The sequence below is a fragment of the Podarcis melisellensis genome (genome assembly GCF_964234715.1).
Source record: "Podarcis melisellensis genome assembly, chromosome: 3".
In the NCBI taxonomy this organism is placed as follows: domain Eukaryota; kingdom Metazoa; phylum Chordata; class Lepidosauria; order Squamata; family Lacertidae; genus Podarcis; species Podarcis melisellensis.
The window spans coordinates 60,678,534-60,701,717 of NC_138530.1; the positions used below are offsets into that span (position 1 = coordinate 60,678,534).

Sequence of the window (23,184 nt, forward strand, 5' to 3'; positions counted from 1 at the left end):
CGATGCCAGTGTTTCGTTGTATGCCAAGAAAAACAAGAAGTGAATATGACTTAAACAGCTATTAAATTTTATGGGGAAGAATGACCTTACTCTTCACAGTCCACTTGCATTCAACAATTAAGAGAATTGAAAGGCTCTGGGAAGGGAGCTCCTTATCTGACATGCCATAAAAAACCCGCAAGAGCTGCTCAGAAGCAAGCATTCCAAAATGGCTGCATTTTTCAATGGCAGACCTGCAGCATTTCAGATACCAAACTTTCCCCCACCTCTTTTTTACATCATTGTAGCATAATTCGGAGAGAAGAAAGTGCTATTTTAATAGAATTTCAGTGCAGATATATATTTAAGTATACAGTGCAGTGATCTCATGTGCATTCAAATCAGTGACTTTCAAGCTTGTTGGGGTAATAATAAAAATAAAAATAATGGTGGCAAACAACATTCCTTGAAAGACAGCTCACTACTACTGATCTCCTTCAGCAATGGACAACATCAAGAGAATGTCGGTTCATGGTTTGACTCTCAGTTCACCATTGGCAATGATGAAATCAGCATTCCATGTGAACTGTTCGTATGTACTTGGGCATGATTCTATAATAACTTGTTTTCTTCGGCAGGAATAAAAGCATTCTTCAGCCGATATCGCTGACCTGGTTCTTTCATCATTTTAAACCATAGTTAAGATTTAGCGTATAACATGCTGGTGCACAGGACAAAAATCTTGGTCAATTTGCACCTTCCCCATTCCTAATGTTGCTTTGCTACTGGGAGCTAAGCCATGGTTTGGCTCATGGTTTGTTTGGGAAAAACAAACCACTAGTCCCCTTTTGGACATAACACTTAGATTTACATGAAACCAGAAAACTTCAAGCAACCCACATTTCAAAAATGTGGAGTATTAAAAAAAACCCCACACAGGAAGTGTGCCTGTCAGTAGTTAATTGGCATTATAAAATCAGCAAATCAGAAGGCAGGGACAGCCATAAAAATTCAAATATGGGCGAGTGTAGACTGCTTTGAATGGAGGATTCACAGCTAAATAATGCTCAAATGTGGACAAACCCTTTAACTATGGTCGAATGATGTGCGAGCACTTGCCACTGGGGAAGGGGCAGCCAGAAGACAGGAAGTTTGAAAATAATTTTGTTAATTTAATATTAGATTTGCAAGTCCTCCTCCTGTCACTGGTCAACTTGAAAGAATGAGAGTTGGATTTTCTGTGAGATGACTCTCTTGCAATTCTGTCTGTACCTTGCCTTGCGCTTAGTCTCCCTCCACCTGCATTGCAGACAGAAGCCATTGTCTAATTAGGCTGTAGACTCTGCTTCAGTAGGTGAGCAACACTATTCTCCCTGCCTTTTGTTCTTCCTCAAAGAACAATGTAGATGTTGCTATGCTAAGTATTAATACATAGATGGAATAGTTCTTAGAAACTTGGGCAGGCCTTTAGAATTTCTTCATTTAATGTGTTTAAATGTATTTCAATTTGTTCCTTTAAAGAGGTCAGTGGTTTTAAAAAGCAATTGTTAGCACTTTATTTTTCTCCTGTGGTATAGTGCAAGGTCCCAAAAATAAACATTTCATGATTCAAGTAGATAATAATATAGAAAAATAATTTGTGTGGAATTGCTTGAATTTCCTGGAATCCCATGGTGCTTTTGAATGGAAGGTGCAGCAGTCAAGACATAGTTTGCAAAGAACAAGGACTGAGACACGCTTTGCTTGTTCTTTATTTTCTTCATTTTTCACACTGGGGATAGGGTACTATATTATATATATGTAACATAAATAAGCTCCTGTACGTTGTGACTTAAATTATGGTCTGCTGAGTGCAACAATAGCTGCAGCTGCTATTATTTAAAGTGAAGTGTGCAGGCAGCCTAGTAGGATAGTATTGATTGTTCCCAGTTGGCCTTTAGCCTGTTGGTTAGGTAATAACAGCTATTCTTGTCTATCAGGGGTTTTGTTTGTTTTTTATCTGAGTGACGTGACTGGAGAGTAGTCCTAGTTTGAATGTAAACAGACCCAGGTTCTTATTTATATTTGAAACAATTAAGCATATTTGAAACATCCAAGGAAACAACTTTTTGATACATGTTTTGTTAATGAACACAGGAGTTTAAATGTGAAATCTTGATGTGTATAATAACTGTTTTATTTTAACTTCCAACAGTTGGCACTGGTAAAAACGACTTCCGTGGCCATTCATTATGCATCCCTGACCACTATTCCACGCTAGGAAGGCTTGATAGTTATCACTCTTCCATGCAGCAGTCTGACACCAAGGACTCCGGCTGTCAGACAGAGGAAGTCAAAGTGGTGCCACCTTCAGTGAGGCGAATACGTGCCCAGAAAGGTCAAGGAATTGCAGCCCAGATGTCACAGTTGTCCAGTTCTTCTGGAAACATGTCTGTGATGAGTGATTCCGCTGGGGTTGTGTTTGCCTCCCGCCTAAACAATGACCTGGGTTTTCATAGTCTACCTCGGTCTGGGGCAAGGGTGTCCCTACAGTTCCTGGAACGTAGACATAGCCTGTCTAAGTCAACAGAAGACGGAGCACTGTCACACCAGATAAGCAAACTGCAAGTGGATGATAGCATAGACCACATGAGGAACAACAGTAGGACAGGTATGCTTCAAAGGCCAAAGTCCCAAGAGGTCAAGGGCTCTGAGAGTGACCAAACAGAAAGTCTAGCATGCATGGTCTCTCCACATAGTATGTATTCAACCAGCATTATACCAAATGCAACCCTATCATCCTCTTCAGAGGTTATTGTGATTCACACCACACAGAGTGCGGGCGCAATGGATAGTAAAATCACCAACCCTCCTTCATATACAAAACCTAGAGACAATCTTGTTGTCAACAGCATGGTAGGCACAAAAGATCAGCAGCATTCCTCTAGTGGGACCTGGAGTGAGACCAGTTCAACACATCACTCGCGTTCCTCAGACACTGCTGTTTCATCGAATGCTGCAATGGTGCTCAGTCTTGGAGATTCAGGAGTTTCTCTCAGCGGTGCAGGAGCTGTGGAAAATGCCCCTCAAAGTATGACCTACAGCAGTAGGAATAACCTCAGTTTTCCAACCCACTCTCAGGACAGTGACAGTAGGAGTGAATCAAATTACTCTGTTGACAAAACACAGAGCCAGGTCCAGAACAGCACAGAGCACTGTGGTTTGAAGTGCTCTGGAAAGGAAGACGTGTTGTTACACAAACTAAACTGTGCCACTCCAGGCTGCTCCACGCCTGTGAGCAACCTGAGTACCAGCAGCCTTGAAAGAGTCTCTGCCAAAGAAGACTCAAGCTCTTTATATTCTGTGGACCATGATGGCTATTACACTTCCATGCACATGGACTCGGGACTCAAGTCTGGCAAAACTTGCAATAGCAATAACGGCTTTGGAAACCCCAGGCACAGTGTCATTAATGTGTTTGATGGCACTGAGAAGAAATCTCTGGGAGACTTGTCGAATTACAGCGACAAATCCCTCTCACGAAGCATATCCTTTAAAAAGGCAAAGAAACCGCCTCTGCCGCCATCCCGAACAGACTCTCTTAGAAGGATCCCCAAGAAGAAAACTCAGTCCAATGGGCAGGTATTGGATGACATGTTGATTGCTAGCCTCCAACACTCCCTACAGTTGAACCTCAAGTGCAAAAATGGCAGCTCACCATCTCAAAGCCCCTGCAGTGATTATGATGACCCTTGGGTGCTACGCTCTCGTAGTCAGAGCTCGGTGAGCGCCAGTAGCAGCATGATGTCTGGAACAGGCCTGAACATGTACTCCATCTGTACTGTCACACCCTCCCAGAGCGAGACGAGCAGCATCAGGTCAGAGTATGCTGACCAGTGGGGCTACTACAGCGATTGTCCTGGGATGCCGGAGGATCAGCTGAAATCCCCAGTAGTTCATTCGGCTAATGCTGGACCCAGGCTAAATGATTATAACGTCAGCCGCCTTAACGATGGGTCAAGGGCTTCTACACCACAGGTGCCCAGCGGGTTGGCCAAACCAAAGACCACTTCTCCAGAAAAGCCACATAGGGTTACATCACCATCTAGTGGGTATTCTAGCCAATCCAACACACCCACAGCAGTTACACCAGTGCCTGTCATTCTGAAATCTATGTCAACAGGAAACGGGAAACCCAAGATGAAACCTAAAGTGCCTGAAAGAAAGTCATCCCTTCTGTCTTCAGTTTCAGTGTCTTCCTCCTCCACATCCCTTTCTTCTAATACATCTGCTGAAGGGAGTGGGAGTGTGAAGAAATCTGACTCTGGCCCAAGCTTCCCTCTGGTTTTGTCTCCAGACTCTTCTGAGTACCTTCTTCCACCACCACCACCTCCCTCATCAGATGTTATGGATCTGCCGCCTCCTCCTGGATCTCCCAACTTCCCACCGCCTCCACCAGAAGCGGTTATAAACATATCGTTTTCTCAAAGTATCCCATGGTTTAATTACCTACCGCAAGACCCTTCGTTGGATCATTTCTCTCCCTTGTCACCGCCTGTTCCATCTCCTCCCCTTCCACCTCCTGTCCCTTCTTCAGTTCCTCCACCAGCGCCCCCCTTGGACCCTAAACTCACAAAAGGTGCATATAAAAATGCACCATGTTCTTTCAAGAAATATAATCAGGAAGGTTCTTCTCACAGTACAATAAAGAGAGCATCCTTGAAAAAGGAGGATCCCGCCAGGCCTTCAATGCCTCTAGTAACCACCCAAGCACTGCAAATGGTACAGCTGAGGTCCGTGAAGAAAACTGTGGTGTCAGAGGTTGAACAGCCAGTTGAATCTGCTTCTGACATAAATTCTCAGGAAAAATCAACTGATGTGCTTTCAGGACAGCTGCCTATAAAACCAGGTGTATCAGTAGGACACTGCGACAGCCTGGAAGAAGGTGAAGTGAAACCCCATGGTGCTTTTGACAATACCTTTGTTTACAGTCCTAATCAGAGATCTTATCCCGGACTCTGTGGTAACTATGAACTTTCGAGTGGTACAATGCCTGGAAATGCAGGCAGTCTAGCGAATTCCTTTGCCAGTGATTTGCCACCAGCCAGTGTTGAAGAAGCAGCACAGGGTTTTTGCTCTGATCTTGCAAGCTCATCTCTTGAGGGGCAGCCAGGGTGTCTCAACAAGCCTCAGGGTGTATCGCCAAACAAGAAGCCGCCACCTGTTTCAAAGAAACCCAAACTGTTCCTGATTGTGCCACCCCCACAACCCGATGTTACAGCAGAAAAAATAGCTGGAGTGGGTGAAACAGTTAGAATCGCTCCAGGGGATGCTGTCATTGCACAGTACAGCCAGGCTGAGGATTATCCTACAGATGGACTCTGCTCCTATGAAATGGACTCTGGCAGCCTGGTTCCAGAAGGAGGAGCTGCAGGTTCCACCTCCTGTGAGACACTGGAAGTCGGCGTTTCTGCGCTGCAGCCCAAGCAGGAGGAGCAGCCTTGCTTGTGCGAACGAAGCAGTTCCAACAGAATTGGAGACAGTGTCTCTAGAGGAGACAGGCATGCATCTCAAGGGGATGAAAGTGGTAAGTCTGTTTTCTATTTTCATCCAGTATATTTAGTGACTAGACCTATTTGGGAGTGGGATAGGGAGGGCTGCAGCATTGGCATCAGTGTAACACTCTCGGTGCAAATGCATGCAGATCCTAAGGGAAATAATAGAACTCGGGCTAATGGTGTGTAAAGAATCCTTCTTTATTTAAGGGGAACAATTGTCAAGGGGGATTTCTCAACCAAATCTCTGTTGTGTTGATTTTTAAACTGCGACAATAATGATGGCCATGGGGTGGGGATGAGGGAATCCAGAAATGTCAGTGTTATGTTCCTTGTAAGCAAATAAATAGCTTTTCACAGAATGTAGTTACTCAAAATAATTTTGTTGTTGCCATCAGTAAAAAGGCAGAAGCATGGCTGTGTTGTGCATTTTTAGGGAAATTTACAGTCTTTATTGCCCTGTTGGCTATTTAACTCTTAACTCTTCAGATATTGCGAGTTTATAATCCCGCATAATTTTCTTACTTATTGCATTTTAGCTGAGGGGTTTGAATCAGATGCAGCAAACAGCTTTTTACTGCAAAGCCCTAGTTATGGAGAAGACAGTGAGGTGGTGGCAGTGCCAACCAGACCAAGGACTACTGAGGATCTTTTTGCAGCCATTCACAGGTATTGTTTAATAGCCTTATTTGTGTTGCTTTATCCATTATCCCTTAAGAGTTTTAAATATATCTTACATAATATGTAATGCTAATGACTATTATTTTATTTTTCAAAGAAATTCACTTTAGTTTCTGGTAATACGTAGTTAAAATAGATTATTCATATATGCACCTTTCATTGCTTTGCAATCAACTAATTCTGAAACTAAACTTTGCTGGCAGCAAAATCAAGTTTGGTAAAATTGTCAGTCTCTGGCCCTTCTGTGAATGTCAAGTGATCCCTTGTTTGTATTGTACTGTTTCTCTCAAATCTGCTTGATTTAACATATACTATTGCTTTCTTTGTGTATCTTTTTGTTTTCATTTCCTCTACCCTCCATTCTTTTCCCCCCTCTTCTCTGCTGATTATATGGTGCAGTTTGGGACAGAGGCTCAACTCTAATGCTTCATGGCAAGCTTGGCTTAAACTGGCAAGTAAACATGATCTATCCGTCATATGGCAAAACATATGACAGTAGCTGGATTATAGATTGCCATAATCCAGTTGAAGATGAGCTATTTCTGTGACACACTGATCTGTCGTTTCGAATGTGCAATACAGACTAACCCCAATCATACTCTCCTGATTAAAGGAAGGAAGGAAGTTCAATGGATGAACACATTTCACAAGGCTAAACAAATGCAAATGAATCTCTACAAATAATTATGGTTCTTTAGACGATATCTTTGATTACAGATTTTCAGAATGCAACCCATTTTTAAAAATACTTTAAGATACCTTTAGCTAGAAGGGGCAGGCAGGAAATGCCCTAAAAAGAAAGTGACATATCTTGACTTGGAATATCTAATGTGTGTTACTGGTGCCACCTTGTGGTGATTTTTCTCTCTCTACGAATTGGAACATCTTTGGGGAGTGTAATTGAAAGTGGCACAAGTATGTTCTCATTATGTTATGTGAGTATAGGTTGGGAATGCTCTGTGTTGGGAACTTTGGGTCATGTTTATATATTGTACAGTTTATATATTGTAGTGTTAAATATTGCAGGGTAGAAAAGTTTTGCTTCTAGGATGATATCCTTTCATGGCAAACAATTGTGCATTTCAGAGTAACGTGTTTCCCACTACCCTACATATTTCCCATTACTAAACATATATAGACCAAGACTGAAGACACCACTCAACTAGTTCCAAAAGGCACTGAAAGGAAGTGAATTGCAATATGGCACAGGAGTTTGCTATATGTAGAGTAAAGTAACAATTCCCACCACACATGGCAAGTCCATGGGTATACCTAAATAACTCTTGGATTCAAGAGAAACATTCATCTTTGTGTGGGAAAAGAGCAGTGTGTATATGTGAGACACAGATTGCATTTGTGAGTAGGGGAAGAGTGTTTACATTCTTCTCTCACCTTCCTCCCCAGTCTTCCTTGTAAGAGAACAAATAAGTCCTGAGTATGTTGACTACAAAACTGGCAAACATCCTCTGGAAACACCTGAGATGTGATTGCACAGCCACTTTCAAATTAGATACTGAGTGAGGATACATCCCATGGATACCGACATACATTAACTGATAACACCTGGTGTTTACTTTTCATGCTGTTGTGTGTCACAGTGCAAACTTCAGCTGTTAATGTCGTATGAAACTTCCAATTATGACTGGAGAGAATCATAGAATAAAATAACGTGGGCATAATTTTATAATGTAGTTATGTCCCATAGTTTTCAATTGTCTTTAAGTACATCTAATTTTCTATGGATGGTGTTCTTTGTTTTTCGCAAGGGGCTTGGTCTGTATTGCACAATTATACAAACTGTGTATTTTGTGTGAAATGTACATAAGAATAAGTCCTGAAAACATGTTTTTACTAGTTACATAGTACTATATATCTTTCATCTGCTGACCCCAAAATTTTCAAATTTATCTGCTAGTCCACATTCGTATAGCTCTCATTTTTCCTGCATTTTAGGAACATAGGAAGCCGCTTCACACAGAGTCAGATATTTGTTGTCTACTCTGGCAGTGGCTCTCCAGGATTCCAGTAAGGAGTCCTTCTCAGGCCTAGCTGGAGATGCCAAGATTTGCACCTGGAACCTTCTGCATGCAAAGCCAATGCTCTACCACTGAGCTGTGGTCCTTTTGTGATCTTAAACCCACAAGTTGATCTCATTCTCAGTGAACTGAAGTAAACATGGAGAGGGTGGTCCTTCCCTTCCCCTAATTTTTCTTGAAATCCCAGCTTTGGCTTGGCCATTTTCAGTTTGAAAATGATTTTATCGGTACCCCAGCCAGGGGTAATAAACATAGCATCCCCCATCCAATATGGCCAATGATAAGGGATAATGGGAATTGGATTCCAATATCTGGAGGGCATTTTGGCTACTGCTATGCTAGACTTTACTGGAAACTCATTTTCAGTATAGGCACGCATGTCTGTGTGTGTCATCAAATAGTTTAGGCATGTTTATTTTAACCCAGGAAAGTGTTACCTACTTTCCAGTATTTGTTTGTATGCAGTATCTCTGCAACCCCCCTTTTTTAAAAAAATACTGCATAGTCAGTTATATATATAGCATTTAAATAAATATAGAACAGCACAGCCCATTTATGTTCTCCCTCTGGATAGGCCAAGGGGCACACAATAGTCCAAGACTCTTGGGTTGAGGTTTCTTCCTAGAGACTGACAAGTGAACATATTGCTCAGTCTTTTCTTCTGAACTGTGAATCTACATAAGGCTTTCTTCAAAAGTGATATTATTTTCTTATCGGTACCATTTTTAAATGTGTTGGGAGTGTTTGGGCGGCATTAATATATGATTGGTGTTAACTTGAAAGGAATACTACATGTCCTTTACCATCTTTGTTAATCACTTACCAACTCCTTGTTTTATCCTATACACTTTCTGATTTCCCCTGTATACAAATTAATTTGTTGTTTTTAAGGGATGTCCTTTCCCTTCTTTGCGGGTCAATGCAACTGCTTTTAGATGAAGCTTCATAGTATGTCCTATGTGCTAATTACTTTTGATACAGTAAAATGCTTCTTATGTTCCTAGCTCCCCACAGAGCATGTGGATTTCATTTAGGCTTCATTAATTTCACGCCCTTTGGCAATTTCATTTGGAACACCTTGACAAGTGTAGCTAGAATATATTAATTTGGAGGACGCTACTATATTGGAAAGCTGTTTTAATTAAGAAAATACAATTTAGCAAGATTCAAATATTTGCTTTGCAAAATATTTATGAGAAATTAATATTGTAACTTGCAAGTAAATTGGATTAATTCAGTTCTGTACTGGAGAATACAGTTCAGAACAAGACTCCTGTTATCAGAATGTCACCATTCCTGTTGCCAGTCTCTTCCTACTCATTTCAGCTTATATTCATCTGCTTGCTTGTTACAATATTCATATGTGAAATAGGAAAAGCATTGAAGTGAGATGCTAATACTGATTTTATGTTTTTCTTCTACATTAAAATCATAGATCCAAAAGGAAAGTCCTTGGCCGCAAAGACTCTGAGGATGATCATACCCGAAATCATTCGCCATCACCCCCTGTTACACCCACTGGTGCTTCTCCAAATCTGGCTTCCCTTAAACAGGCAGGATCAATTCAAAGAAATATTCGCAAAAGCAGCACCAGCAATGACAACTTCAAGGCACTTCTGCTTAAAAAAGGGAGCCGTTCAGATACCAGTTCTCGCATGTCAGCAGCAGAGATGCTAAAAAACACAGACCCAAGGTTTCAAAGAGCCAAGGCAGATTCTTCCTGGGAGCCCACTGACAGTAGCTCAAGTTGTTCTCCTACCAAGAGCAGACGGGCCCAGGAAGAATGGGCCAAGAGTGAAGGCCTGATGCCAAGAAGTCTGTCCTTTTCCAGCGCCAGGTACGGCAGGTCTCGAACCCCGCCATCTGCTGCAAGTAGCAAATACAATGTTCGAAACAGGATCCAGAGTAGCCCTATGACTGTTATCAGCGAGGGAGATGTGGAACCATTTGAACCTGCAGAAAGCAGAACTTGTAGGTCTTTAGACGAGGAACAATTTGATGTGTTTGACAGTGATGAAATGGACATTAATGAAGATGTGGCCTCCAGTGAGAACAGTACAACTCACCCAGACTTGATAACTGGTTGATACAAAATTCTTTTAATATGTATGCCATCAACTGAAAAAAGGGTGAGGATTAAGAAGGCACTATGATGTCACAGCTTTCATAAGGTATACAAAATGACCCAGACTTAGCAGGAAGCCCTAATCAGTACAATTTACTTCGCCAAGTATTTAGAATGTGGTAATTGATGCTACAGTACTGATACCTCTATGTGGCTCGATGGGGTGAGATTTTTAGTTTAAATGGAAGTGACTTTTAGTTTAAATGGAACTAAGTCAGATCAGTCCATTAAAGCATTAAAATCCTTTAGATAAAAAAAAGAAACTAATATTTTCAGATTCTGGGTTGTGTGTGATTTTTTTAAGAGTGTAGAAAATTAAAGTAAGCCTACAGAGAAAATGGGGAGCTTCTGTGGTACAGGGTGGCAGCAGCTTTCAAAGTGTTATATTTATGAAACCTAGTAATCTCTTTTGAGCAGGGAACGATAGAATATGTGGCCTAGTAGTTAGCCGTGTTGGCTGTTGTCCCACTGTTTCTTCTAGTTTGTGTAGGGAGTCCTCTGCTGGTCTAACCATGTCATGATAGCATAACAAACAGGCTGACCAGATTCTGAATTACTGTTTTTTAAAAAACGCAATAGGAAAGAAGCACTATTGTAATACAGAAGTGACTGCTGTGTGGGTATATTACAGTCCATCTATTGGGTTCTTAAGGGAAAAAAACCTCATAGGTGAATTTGTTTCTTTGAATGGAAATTATGATGTCCTATAGAAGACCTAAAATAAATGGCTGCCGATTTGTAAAGAAGATGTAGGTAAATCTGGGATGGGGTGAGGCATAATAATAATAATAAGCAAATGGCCATTAACTTCTCGATTTGAGAGCTTATAGTATATAACTGCAAATGGTACCCTTTTCTTTTCAGTTAAACTGGGAATTACCAGTTTTTCTTATATTTGTCAAAATGGGAAAGTTTTAAGCAACATATCACTTGGAATATTGAAACACTTGCTAACTTTTGGTTACCAAAGAATACACTACAATTAGTTTTACTTTTTTGTCTACAGTCAGCATCTCCTTGATATGGGAAAATAAACTTAACGATTTAGGAGACTTTGCTTAATTGTATTGAGTCTTTACCAGTGTGTTTAAATATATAGATATATATATATATAACTTTCTTATTTGTAAAGAATATAACTGATAGCTAAAATATCAGCTGTGATTTTGATCACAGGATTGTTGGGTTTTTTGGAAAATGAATTTTGAATAAGTTGCTAGTCTTCTGTTTTTATAATGTTTGTACATAATACAAGTTCTTGAGGTAGCCTTTGCCCTACCAGTGCTGGACCTTTTACATTTTTTTAAAGAAAAAAACAACCCTCCTCTATGTAGATAATTTATTTTGATGAAAAACACTTGGCTCTTTTTCTCTCCATCTCTGTTCTTTGTTAGTTCTATAAATTTTAGTGGCCTTCACTCAACTCGAGAAGGGGATGGGGACGATCCTGTGACTGCGTCAATAAACAAGGCTGCCATTTGTCATCTTGTGGCTAGAGTTAATACTGCAACACTTGAAAATCTGGGGGTGCTGTTATACTGAACGCTAGCCTGGCAGAGCAAGGGTTTGTGGCAGGCTTGAACACGAGGAATAGGTAGGTCTGAACACATCCTTATGGTCTTATTAAAGGGGGTAAGAAAGCATTGATCAACCACAAGGAGGCATAGATGGGACTGAGCCTGCTGGTCAAAATCCAAAGCCCCAAACACAGTTTTCTATTCTAGAGAACCTCTTTGTGCAAATATGGTGATTTCCCATGAGGTGTGCCAAACGTTAGACTCTCTCAAAAAGGAATGGTATCCCCCTGTGTGTAAACCGAGGCCACTGGATCACAGCTATTAGATTTAGTGGATCATGCCCTATATAGTTCCATGACTGAGCCTCCGCTTCCTAAGTTGCACAGCCATACGTTTTTCTGCTCTCCTTGCTCAGGGAGGAATTCAACGTCATACTCTTCTCATCGTTCCATCAACACAAGCATTTCTGTTTGCCAAACAGGAGGATCCCTCCCCCATCTTCGCACCCCATATACTCTTCTGGGAGTTCTGCTGATCCTCCAGAGAGGATTGGGGGAGGCATGGGGGAATGAGGAAGACCCCATTGAGCTAGCAGGGGCTTCTGCTAGTGTATTGCATTTGTTGAATCCAGCCCTAAGAGTGTCTAATGGTTGTTTTCAGGGAACTACACAGTCGCCCCTCTTCTCTCCTCCAACTCATGTTGTGTCCTATACGTTCTAAAACATGTAAATTGTTACAAAGTAAGGGGGGAATTGATAAATGAACACTTTTTGCTTCCCAAAGCCTCATGTTTATGAATGCTGGAAAAATACACCATTATGATATCCTCAGAACAAAGGAAACTATTTTTAAAAAAATTAGTTGTATTTATTAATGACAAATTTTATTGGCGACAATGGACACATTATTTATATTATTACCAATGAAATAGGCAGCTTCTCTCTGCAGCTGAACAAAGCTGCTGGTTTCTGTTAGAGCAGGTGCTAAGAAAACATCCATTGTGTTTTCCATTCATCTGTCACAGCTGCTGGTGTAAATAGATTGCACAGACTATTAGCATCTCACATTAGCAGATACATTAACTGGCCAAAAATTTTTTTAAAGCTAAGTGTATAGGAAAGTAACAACATTCAGCCTTTCCTGTTAATTCACACGTTCCCATAGATGCTATATCTTTCTAAAGATTGACAGCCTATCAAATGGTTTCAAGTCCACTTTCAAGCTCATCTATGTGTTCAGTACAAACACAAGGCTTTTCTGGCTAGCGACATTTCAGAGCTTAAAACTTAAATGTGCAAGTAAACACTACCCCTTCTTATTATTTTTGATACGTCTTCACGTGTGTGATCTATTTGCCAGGAGCAGCACTACAGTTTGGCAACATCAGCATCAGTAGTTTTCAGTGTCAATTATTTGATTTAACATTTTGGTTTTACAAAAATCACACTTTATACAACTTAAAAATTATTATATAGCACCTTACAAAATTCCAAAGGCGGAAAGTCCTCAAAAGCCTAATAACTGAATATTTTAATGTGCTGAAAATTACACAGTTTGTCCATTTAATATAAAGTATTGGAGAATGGGACCACATGTTGTCTTCCCCATGAAAATATGCCCATGTAAGTGGCTATTCCAGCACCACCCTCCAACTGACCTACGCTGCATCTTCACTGTGGCAACATGGAACATAGGTTTCTATGAAAGATCTCTTGATGTATCTATAATGTGAGAAGGAACATTAAGGCAGGCACATCAAATTCCAATTGGTTGGAGGGCCATTTTCCCCTCCTTTCAAGTGCCCAAAGGCAAAAACATAAAACTAATGTCAGCGTGATCAAAATTAGTCTCAGTTTATATATCAAAATGGTAAAGGTTTTAAATGATTCCTGTAACTTTGAGAAGTAATATGGATAAAAAAATTACAAAATATTATTAAAAGTATTACAAAGGTTACAGTAAGCTCCTTTTCCCCATTAGTTTCCTACCCCAGAATCTGATTCAGTAATTACTGAAGGGGCAACAGTGGAGGTCCTTAATGCCCTAGCAATTAGGGCATTGAGACCATAACTGTATTACAGGACATCTGAAGAGGCCTGGCTTCCTTCCTTTTGAAATGGATCCTTTAACTACTGTTTTTAAAAGGCTGCAGTAAAAAGGAACATATAATAACAGAATTGGAGAGACTGAAGGGACTACGAGAGTAATCGAGTCCAATTCTCTGCAATGCAGGAATCTTGTGCCCAACATGCGTTAGTTAAAATCAGAGATCAGGGCCTGTGCATTCCTACCTTCCGCTACCCTAATCAACTGAGAACTGCTTATGTCTTGTTTCCTACCCGTGCCTTAGGAGTATGGAATCTGCATAGCAGTTCAGAAGCTATAATGTTCCCATACTGACGTCAGTGGAGTTGAGCCAGCTATAAGGACAGAGAAATTGCCTGCAGAAAGAGAGTTTGGTCACATGCTCACTCTGATGCATGGCTGCACATGCAGCCACACTATAGCAACCTATATAGCCATCTTACATTTTTGTAAACCACTTGGAAGTTTTATTATATAGTTATATATAAATATTGTGAAACAAGTATTATATTGGCACTGATAGATATTAAGGCAATGGGCTAAGTAGGAAAATATTAGGAAATATATTTAGTTAAGGACACTTATGGTTATTAAGGCTATAATCTGAATTGTTGAGGTTTTAGCTTTTCCTGATAAGCCAAACTTCATTGTGTCTGTTCAGCAATTTAAATGGACTATCATAGCCTGCAGTATAATAGACCTTTTCTTGAAAAGTTTTTCCATCCCGCTTCAGACTTTCAGCAAGTGCCAGTATTTCATCCTGGTTCTTTTTAGCATTGGCAAATCCTCCAAAAGATCTGTTGAGAACAAAAAACCAAAGTATTCTGTATATGTTGAGACTACTGTTTTATGTTCTAAGTAGAATACCTGTGTACGTGATAGACAAATGTAGGCAAGCCACATGGAATCAACACTCATAAACCAGTATTAGTAAATTTTTCTACCTACGATGGTCCAATAATAATAATAATAATAATTTCCAAATCAATGATTTCATTTATATGTAACTAAATTTATGTTGAGGAAACAAGAATCCTTTCCATTTCATTGCAGAGGGATTCAAAGAGTCTTGCTCTGCAACATTCTCGTGTATACATTTTGAAAGCTGCTGTGTGGCAATTGCTCAATCTCCTTCTACAGGCAAGGACAGCAGTAACTTATATGGCCTGCATTGTGGGAACATGGGAAACTCTACAAGCCACTTCACATGCATGGCTAGATCCCGTGACAATGCCACTGAGCTTGAGCTTGGGCAGTAATTTCTTGGACACAATGTTTGTGTGAACCAGCGTAGCTACATGGAAGCTGTCTACACAGCGGGTTATGATTTTAATAACTAGTGTCTCAAAAAAATCACTGCACAGTTCTTTTGCAACCTGGGCCAGGATGGAGCACCGACATGAAGGCACCAGTTCATTCTCATATATATATATATCAGCTTTTAATGTCACAGACACTATATATGTGAGCAAGAACATGCAGGCCCCCGTTTTGAGTTCACTTTTAAGGGAAAGAAGAAACTAGAAGGCACTGGAGAAAGCTCTTGTTTACACAAATACATTTCACCAGGACTGTGTGGCTCGCCTGAAGGGCAGTTTGGATTTTTACAGCTCCACAAAGCACTGTAGCAAAAATATTAATGGAGAAAATGGCTCATCTTCCCCATTAAAGCATCCAAGAAGGTTTATTAAAATTCTAGTTTCAGCAGTTTTTCTTTCCAGTTCCTTCCACCTCCCATATCTGCACCTTCATGAAACACATAAAACCTTGACACAATACTGTTACCACAAGGTGGCAGTCAAAGTTAGCAGACATTTTCCAAGATAAATTACAAAAATGGTGTTGGCCACACGGAGGTAGTCTTGGGGTTGATGGGAATTACAGTTCAGCCAGCATGGCCAATGGCTAGGGAAAGTGGAAGCTGTAGTTCTCCACACCTGGTGCAGGTTATAGACACACATGCTTACCTGACAAACACAGTAATTGCTGGCCTCGTTTCAATGAAGACATCTGCCTCTGATGGCTTAGGTGGATTTGCCTGGTGTTGAGGTGGCACGTAAAAAGAGACGGTTGTTGTGGACTCACAGAATGGGCCAGCACCTGGCTGCACATAGCATGTCACTGGAGCTGTCATGTCTATCTTTACTCCTGCAAGAGGCAAGATATTACTAGCTACACTTAACACATTATCAAAACATTACAAAAGAAAGGATGGAATAGAACAGGAATAGATTGCTAAGATTGCAGGGGGGTATGAAGGAAGCAAGAGCATCTCTAATCCACACCAGAGTGATCAGGACCTCAACCTGAAATAAGGCTGAACTAGATGACATCACCTGTGCTTTCCAACACTAAAATCCCTTTGGGATGTTGGGTTTTTAGTTAGAAATTTGGATTCTCTCCTTTACTATTTCTCACATTCCCCCACCAAAAAGACACACCTGAGGTATATTTTCAAGAAGAAGAGGAACAATGTGTGCTTAGTGTTTGTCTCCCGCCAAAGGGAAGCTGATTTCAAGGGAAACACAAGTAGAGCAAAACACACCTTACCTTTTTCATTCTTGCCCTTAATATAATTAAAGAGCTTAGTAAAACCAGTATTGATAGCTGAATCCCAGTCCACAGTTTTAACAGATGTGCAAACCCATTTGGCTGGTTCATACTGTCGAATTTCATAATCAGTAGCCTTAAGGGGGGGAAAAACAAAAATCAAGACTTGTTACCTGGTAATTTTCATACAATAAACTGCATAGATATTGAACTCTTTAAAAGTAGGAACCACAACTAAAAACGAGTAAATGAAAGTGTGTTCCCTATCTCTAGACCAGGGTTGCCAACCTGGTCCCTACCTAGTGGGCGTTTCAGGATTCTAGGTGGGCGGTAAGGGGTTCTACGGCACAAGCTGAATCCTCCTTCCATCGAGCACTGGTGGGCGGTAAGGAAATTTTACCATCAAGAAAGATGCATTAGTGGACGGTAGGTATAAAAAGGTTGACTACCCCTGCTCTAGACAGAGGAAATGCCTATCACAATACGTATTGTGATAAGGGCTGTGAATTGTTACAAAAACACACAAAACCAATCTCTTTCCTCGATTTTACCTCACTAGTCATTTACCCATTGCTATTCTGCAAACTGATCCCATATATACACCTTTAGATCAAGATCTTAGGACCAAAGTAGACTCCATATAGCAGATGCAGTTTGCTACTGCTTTTATTTTCATGAATAGTAGTAATAGGAGGTTGCCACCCAAAGCAGTTGAATGGGGGGGGGGAGGAGGAGGAGGAGGAGGAGGAACTGATTAACTTTTTCTCCTCTGGTCAGTTTCCCTTTCAAAATGGCCTTCCTGCTGTTTTTCCAACTAAATAGTGAAAGCTCACTGTTCTCCATGATGGAAAAACAGCTTGTAGAAGACAATTTTTGAGTGGGGAAATTACCACTAACCCCAGGCACTGTTAATCCCAGGTAAACAAGTCATCTTTGAGTGTCCCAGGTCCTCTCTTTTTAAAAACGTATTGTCTGGTCCCAGGGTGGTTGTGAGGATGAAATGGGCAGGGGAGAACTATGTTTGCCACCTTGGAGGAAATATGGTATATAAAGAGTAGTAAATAAATAAAATAACTTTGTTATTCTCAGTGAATCAGGCCCTCACTCCTGATATGTATATTTGGGGGCAGGAGATGCCACAGAGCTTAGCAGCATTGAGAAATAAGGAAGATGGGTGCGGCAACAGTGACTGCAAACGCTTCACCCCCAGCACTATAAAGGAAAGCACTGGGCCCACCAGCATAGCTGCTGAAGAACTTTCTAAGTATTTGAAGGCGTTTCTGCTGCAGCATCACATGGTAAGGCCAGGTTCAGTCCTTAAGTGTATTTGGGCAGCAGCAGGAGGAGGAATAAATGTGACACAGAGTTTTTTCTTCGCCTGTCTTGTTGGAAGACCACAATCTGCTTGACTGTTTGGGTTGCCACTGGATGTTTTGCATGGCAATCTATGGTTTGAAGAAAAAGGGAAGCAGTAATCGGGGCGCTTGGAGGAGACCCAGCTGCCCCTTAACAGTTGGGGCTCCCTTAATGCAACAGTTGCCCTCCTGGTATGTCTTCAAGGGACTAATGACAAATCCTGGAGAATATTTACTTATTTATATCCCACATTTCCCCCTGTGCTCCTTAATTACTTCCCACAACAGTCCTGTGAGGGAAGTTAGGCTGAGAGGCAATGACTGAACCAAAGTCACCCAGTGAGCTTCATGGAGTGAGTGAGGATTTGAACCCTGGTCTAAAATTTGTTTGAAGTATAGGCACTCTGCGTTTTTGCGACTAAGTCTTTGAGGCAGTTTATAAAACCACTGTTGTTGTTGTTGTTTAGTCGTTTAGTTGTGTCCGACTCTTCATGACCCCATGGACCAGAGCACGCCAGGCACTTCTGTCTTCATAAAACCACTAACAATGATCAAATAAAAACTTAAAATTCATCCAGCCACACGGCCCAGTAAAAGAAATAGCAGAAGCAACATGGTAATTTGGAAAATCCCATGAAAGTATCTAAAAAACAAGAGCAGGTGCCAGCTGAATATTTCTGAACATTCAGCCCCCCCCCACCACATGACCCCATTTCTCATGAATAGAGAGGGTGGGGAGCTACTGCATTGTGCTCTCAGATCTTTTAAATACATAGCAAGGCCCCTGCAGAGGGAAGAGGGTTACGTTGTTCTTCACCCCAGCGGTCTTCCCCTCCCCAACTCCAGCCAATTTTCTTTTTTTAAAAAAGTTGGGAGAAATGTTACATGAGCTTGCTGTTTACTTTGGCAATAAGTAAGTCTTTGTGGGAATTGAGCACCAATGTTGCAATACTCAATCGGATGATCCACTTGAGAACAGGAACCAAATATCTGGCTGGGTATCTGTATGTAAGTGCTAGCTTTCCTCTCACAACACCTTAGCATGCATTTCTCCCTCCTAGCCCACTGTTTTCCACCTTCAAAGGCTGAAGACCACACAGAAGGCTTATAAGCCGAAGTTCACTTCTACAATCCTTTGTCCTAGAAGAGCTCAGCATTAAAATTTGTTTCTGAACACATATATTTCGTGCAGCCACTGATAATTAAACATGTTCAGAACTTTTAAACCTGCAACATTTAACATTTTAAAGATGTATTTGTAAATATTTATTTTTACCAAGAAAAAATGCATGGTGTCGAAGACATATTTTCTGGAATGAGGTGAACAATTTCCTAACATTTAAATCTTCAGAAATGACTGCAGTATGTAGCCATGTTAACAGAGTTCAAACCTCAGGTTCTCTCAGTAATGTAAGGTTATCCTTAATCAATGACATAGATTTAAATTGCAATCTGAAGGTATTTTCAAAAATAATAATAGGTTAATCAAACTCATTTACACTGTTGCATTACTCAACCACAGTACCTCGTAGCTGAACCCAAAATTTAGACTTTTTGGCAACAGTGATATTTCCAGCTGCAATAGGGAACTCTCACACGTAATGAACCCCTGCTTAGGTGCCGCCCACTCTATCACATATTTAGTCAAGCAACTTGTGTTTAGGACTCCGCTCAGGGACGTGTGTATGCATGTGTGCAAATCTATATAAATAAAATTTATTATTATTATTATTATTATCTCTTCCCCTTCCACTTACTGGACGCGATCAAGGATTAAGCGGAAAGTCACCTTCCAGTCATTAAAAACAACAACAACCATAAACGCTGGTCACCTGGTTTGGCAGGGCTGTCCATTTGGGCATCTCCAGCCCAGTAGAGAAGAGGGCTTGTTTTATAGTCTTCAGCATCCTGGGTGGAGAAAAGGAACGACGTTAGAGCTTCCCTTCCACATTCTGCATGTGCACCTGCACATCTCTTCCCTCAGAGCCCGTCCCTTTGTATTCAACGGAGTATGCAGAAAGGCAACTGGTGCAAACATTTCCCCCAGTATGGAAATGTATTGCAAGAAGCTGCGCCTAGTATTATTTTTATTTTTTAAGGCGCAGCTTCCCTAAAGCAGAAACCAAAGCGCAACCTTCGCAATCCCTCCCCCGCCCCGTTGCCCTTTCAAATCCCCCCGCCGCATCCCCTCTACCCATATTCCCCTTCGCTCTCGGCTCCTGCCTTTCTGTCTGCCGGCAGCACCTTCCGTCTCTTCCTCGCTCTCCTTGCATAAGGCCCCGGCGCCTTGTGTAACAACATTTCAGGCGACGCTCTCCGTGGCGTCGGAAACACCCAGGGCGGGGAGGGGAGGTGGCCTGGGACACTACGCTGCGAAGGAGGGGAGCAAACAACCTCCCCCCCCCTGCAAAGTTGTGAGGAAGAGCCGCTGACGGCATTATGGGGTGCGGGGGGGGCACTTGGCCGCCTTTCCAGCTAGCCTACGAGAGGCGTCCGGATTGGCTGCCCTCAAAGGAGCAGCTTCGCACGTGTGAGAGGGTGCGCGCGCGCGAGGGGTGGGGAGCGAGGAGCGAAAGCGGCTGTTTTGCTGGCGAGGGCGGTGGACGGGGAACGGGCGCGCGCTCCTCCTGGCCCTGCAGTGCCGCTTGGTGTCAGATGCTGCTTGTTGTGCTGGCTGGCTGGCCCCCAAGCTCTTGGGAATGCGGGAGTGAGCTAATGGCAGATTGTCATATGCCTCAAGCGGGAGGAGGGAAGGAGGGGGGGGCGGCCGAGATGACAAGGGCCCTTTGAAAGCCGAAGGCATTCGCGCGCCTTGGCTCTCTTTTCCTCCCACTCCCAACTTTGTGAGGAGATGCATCGCCTCCTTTAGGAGCGCAAATGTACTATAGAATGCGCGGGGGCGCCTTGTTGGCTCGTGCTCCTCCGCATATTCTCATATTCTGAGGCTCCTCTGTGAGGAAAGTGGTCCGTAGAAGCAGAAACGCGGGCGAAACTTCTGGCACGCGAGTTGCTCTGGGAGCGACCCGCAGATTTAATGTTTTCAGTCTGAGAAGCAGCACTGGCAAGTGTTTTGTGGATTGCAGACCAAGGAGTTTAAGTTTTCAACACCCTCTCTTAAAATGCAAAGGGAACAAGTTCCCCTCCTGCAGAATTGCAATTTTATTTTTTTGCGGGTGGGGGTGAGAAGCAAAAAGGGCATTCATAGTTCCTGACACATTTAGGGATGAACAGCATCTCCACATGCTAGGAATGCTCTCCATAGCAAAAATGGACCAGAGCCCACGTATTTATCGGTTGCTTTCTAGAAATGAAATGGTTGAATTGAAGCTGGTAGCTCCAGGTAAGTAAGAAAAGTATAGCCCAGGAATGGAGAGGTGGAAATATAAATTAATTTGTGGCATTGCAAAATCACCAACTGTCCCTGTTGCGACCTTTCAGATAAAGATGTAAACAAATAAGATCTAGAAGTGGGCATAATGGTGACACACTGCAGAAAGCAACCCTAGTAAAAATTTGCAGTCGCCCACTTGTGCAGTGAAGCCAATAGGCAAAGCCTTTATGACACTATAAAAGGCTTTCCAAGCACAGACACAGCAGTCAGGAGCTGGGGAGGGAAAAGATCATCCTTTGGTAAGGAAGACTGACAGGGAATTAGAACCAGTGGATACAAAGTCGCTGGTATATTAAGCAATTATGTTGCATCTGCTTTCATAAATGAGGGCCCAGACTCGAATGAAAATCAGATTTAGGGAGAATTAGTTGATGCAGAGATAATATCTAGAATGTGGATTTTTATTTCCCCCCCCCCCTAAAAGGGTTTGATGCTCTTTAAACTGTAGTTGCTCCAGAGGTATATGACACACATTTCAGGCATTAAACTGGACTGGCTAAACCTCTGACAAAAAAATGTTTATGAAGGTCACATAAATGAGGCCTGGCTCTGTAATGTGATCAGCTCTGATAATGATACCATACGTGGTGGAAGAGGGAGAGGAGAACAAGGGAACATTGTTGCATAATCATCATTGCCTGCTTAATTGAAATATCACATACTGGTGTGGCATTAAGCAGGTCTCTTCTCTGCTGTTTGTGACAGTGCTAAACTTTCTTGCAGTTCCACAGAAACAGCACAGTTGTACCACCGTAGCACCTTACCCCAAAGAAGACAGCTGTACATCTGCACCAGCGATCCTCTGTCGCTCATGTATTGCTTTGTTTTGTTCCTCACAGTCAATATCACTGCATGGAAGGCGTATAGTGTGGAATCCTGGCCCAAGATAGGTACTGCCATGATTTTCACACCAGATCGGTACAATAGGACTGAGCTACTTGAAGGAGCATTTATAGCCATATGGACCTTTGGAGGTCTTGAGATTGGCCTCAGCGGCTCTGCTTGTGGATCTTCCATTTAGTATGATAGACTGACTGACAGGTTCACATGATAGGGCATTTTCATTTTTTCTTCCTGCTTATGGAACTTGTTCCCCCGAGAGTTGTGTTTTGCTGCCGCCCAGAGCCTTTTCTTTTTGGTTTTTGGTTCAAGTAAGCTGAGTGTGGCAGTATCTTGTGCTGGGAATGAGGAGGCTGGCTGTGGTGCTTTTATATGGTTTTATTTATTTCCTACTGGTTTATATTTAATGAGATAAATTATGTAATGATTTTAATTGTGCAGTTAATCATCCTCATCATCAAAGCAATAAAGCAGCATTATCATTAATTCAATTTATACCCTACCCTTCATCCCGAAGGAATTTACGACAGAAAAATCCATCAATAGTAAGCAAAGAACGAAAGAAAAATTATAAAAGCATTCTAAAAACATTTACGAGAATAATCTCAGCCAGTGATTTCAGGGATCTCAGCCGGGAGCAATATCTTATTTGTCATCAAATACTTGGATAAACAGTAATGTTTTTAAATTTCTCCTGATAGTAATGAGGGAGGGCATTCCATAAACAAGGAACCAGCACTAAGAAGGCCCTGTCACATGTAAACACTAACCAGGCAATGCCCACCAACAAAGCCTCATGGAGTTTAGACCTCAGAAACAACTAATGAAGTGGTACGCCTATGTCCACACGATACCACTTCAAATTGCAGATGGGGGCCTCGCGTGAATGAGTTCTTCTTAAAACAAACTCCACTCCATAGAAAAGTAGGTATCACAGAGAAGCTTCTACCTTAGCTTTGTGCAAGTTTTCTATGTAGGTGGATTGATTTTTTTTAACATGGGGGGACATTCAATCATGTGAGCTCCTGCTGGTTGTCTCAGGCTAGTTTACGTGAATGATAGACTAGTGGCAGCCAGGAGACCAAGCAACC

The 23,184-nt window shown here is 41.8% G+C and overlaps 2 protein-coding genes across 10 annotated transcripts in view; one reads left to right on the plus strand and one right to left on the minus strand.

The window, feature by feature from the left end:
• Positions 1-11,839, plus strand: part of NHSL1 (NHS like 1) — a 137,245-nt gene extending 125,406 nt beyond the window's left edge. For all 7 annotated transcript variants that reach the window (XM_081907025.1, XM_081907024.1, XM_081907027.1 and 4 more), the window contains 3 exons: positions 2,174-5,545; positions 6,053-6,182; positions 9,666-11,839. In XM_081907025.1, the coding sequence (XP_081763151.1) occupies positions 2,174-5,545; positions 6,053-6,182; positions 9,666-10,317 (4,154 nt within the window). In that variant the 3' untranslated portion in view covers positions 10,318-11,839. The remainder of the gene's footprint in view (positions 1-2,173; positions 5,546-6,052; positions 6,183-9,665) is intronic.
• Positions 11,840-12,717: 878 nt separating this feature from the next.
• Positions 12,718-20,315, minus strand: HEBP2 (heme binding protein 2). 3 transcript variants are annotated; one of them, XM_081907221.1, is made up of 5 exons: positions 20,107-20,315; positions 19,695-19,770; positions 16,508-16,643; positions 15,925-16,105; positions 12,718-14,754 (listed from the first exon to the last, which is right to left on the minus strand). In XM_081907221.1, exons 1-5 carry the CDS (start codon positions 20,298-20,300, stop codon positions 14,577-14,579), a joined length of 765 nt encoding a protein of 254 aa, XP_081763347.1. In that variant the 5' UTR covers positions 20,301-20,315; the 3' UTR covers positions 12,718-14,576. The 3 variants fall into 3 exon arrangements, with proteins under 3 accessions (XP_081763347.1, XP_081763346.1, XP_081763348.1); XM_081907220.1 differs by having other exon boundaries at positions 20,086-20,315; XM_081907222.1 differs by having other exon boundaries at positions 20,079-20,179.
• Positions 20,316-23,184: the final 2,869 nt, after the last annotated feature.

Bases quoted from the DNA above. Each gene is read 5' to 3' on its own strand.
- HEBP2 (XM_081907220.1), bottom strand. From the start codon at position 20,300: ATGCCGTCAGCGGCTCTTCCTCACAACTTTGCAGGGGGGGGGAGGTTG. The intron at 16,644-19,694 runs GTGACCAGCGTT...CCCCCCCTTAAG, and splicing joins GGACAGCCCTGCCAAACCAG to GCTACTGATTATGAAATTCG. The intron at 16,106-16,507 runs GTAAGGTGTGTT...TGCCTCTTGCAG, and splicing joins TAAGGGCAAGAATGAAAAAG to GAGTAAAGATAGACATGACA.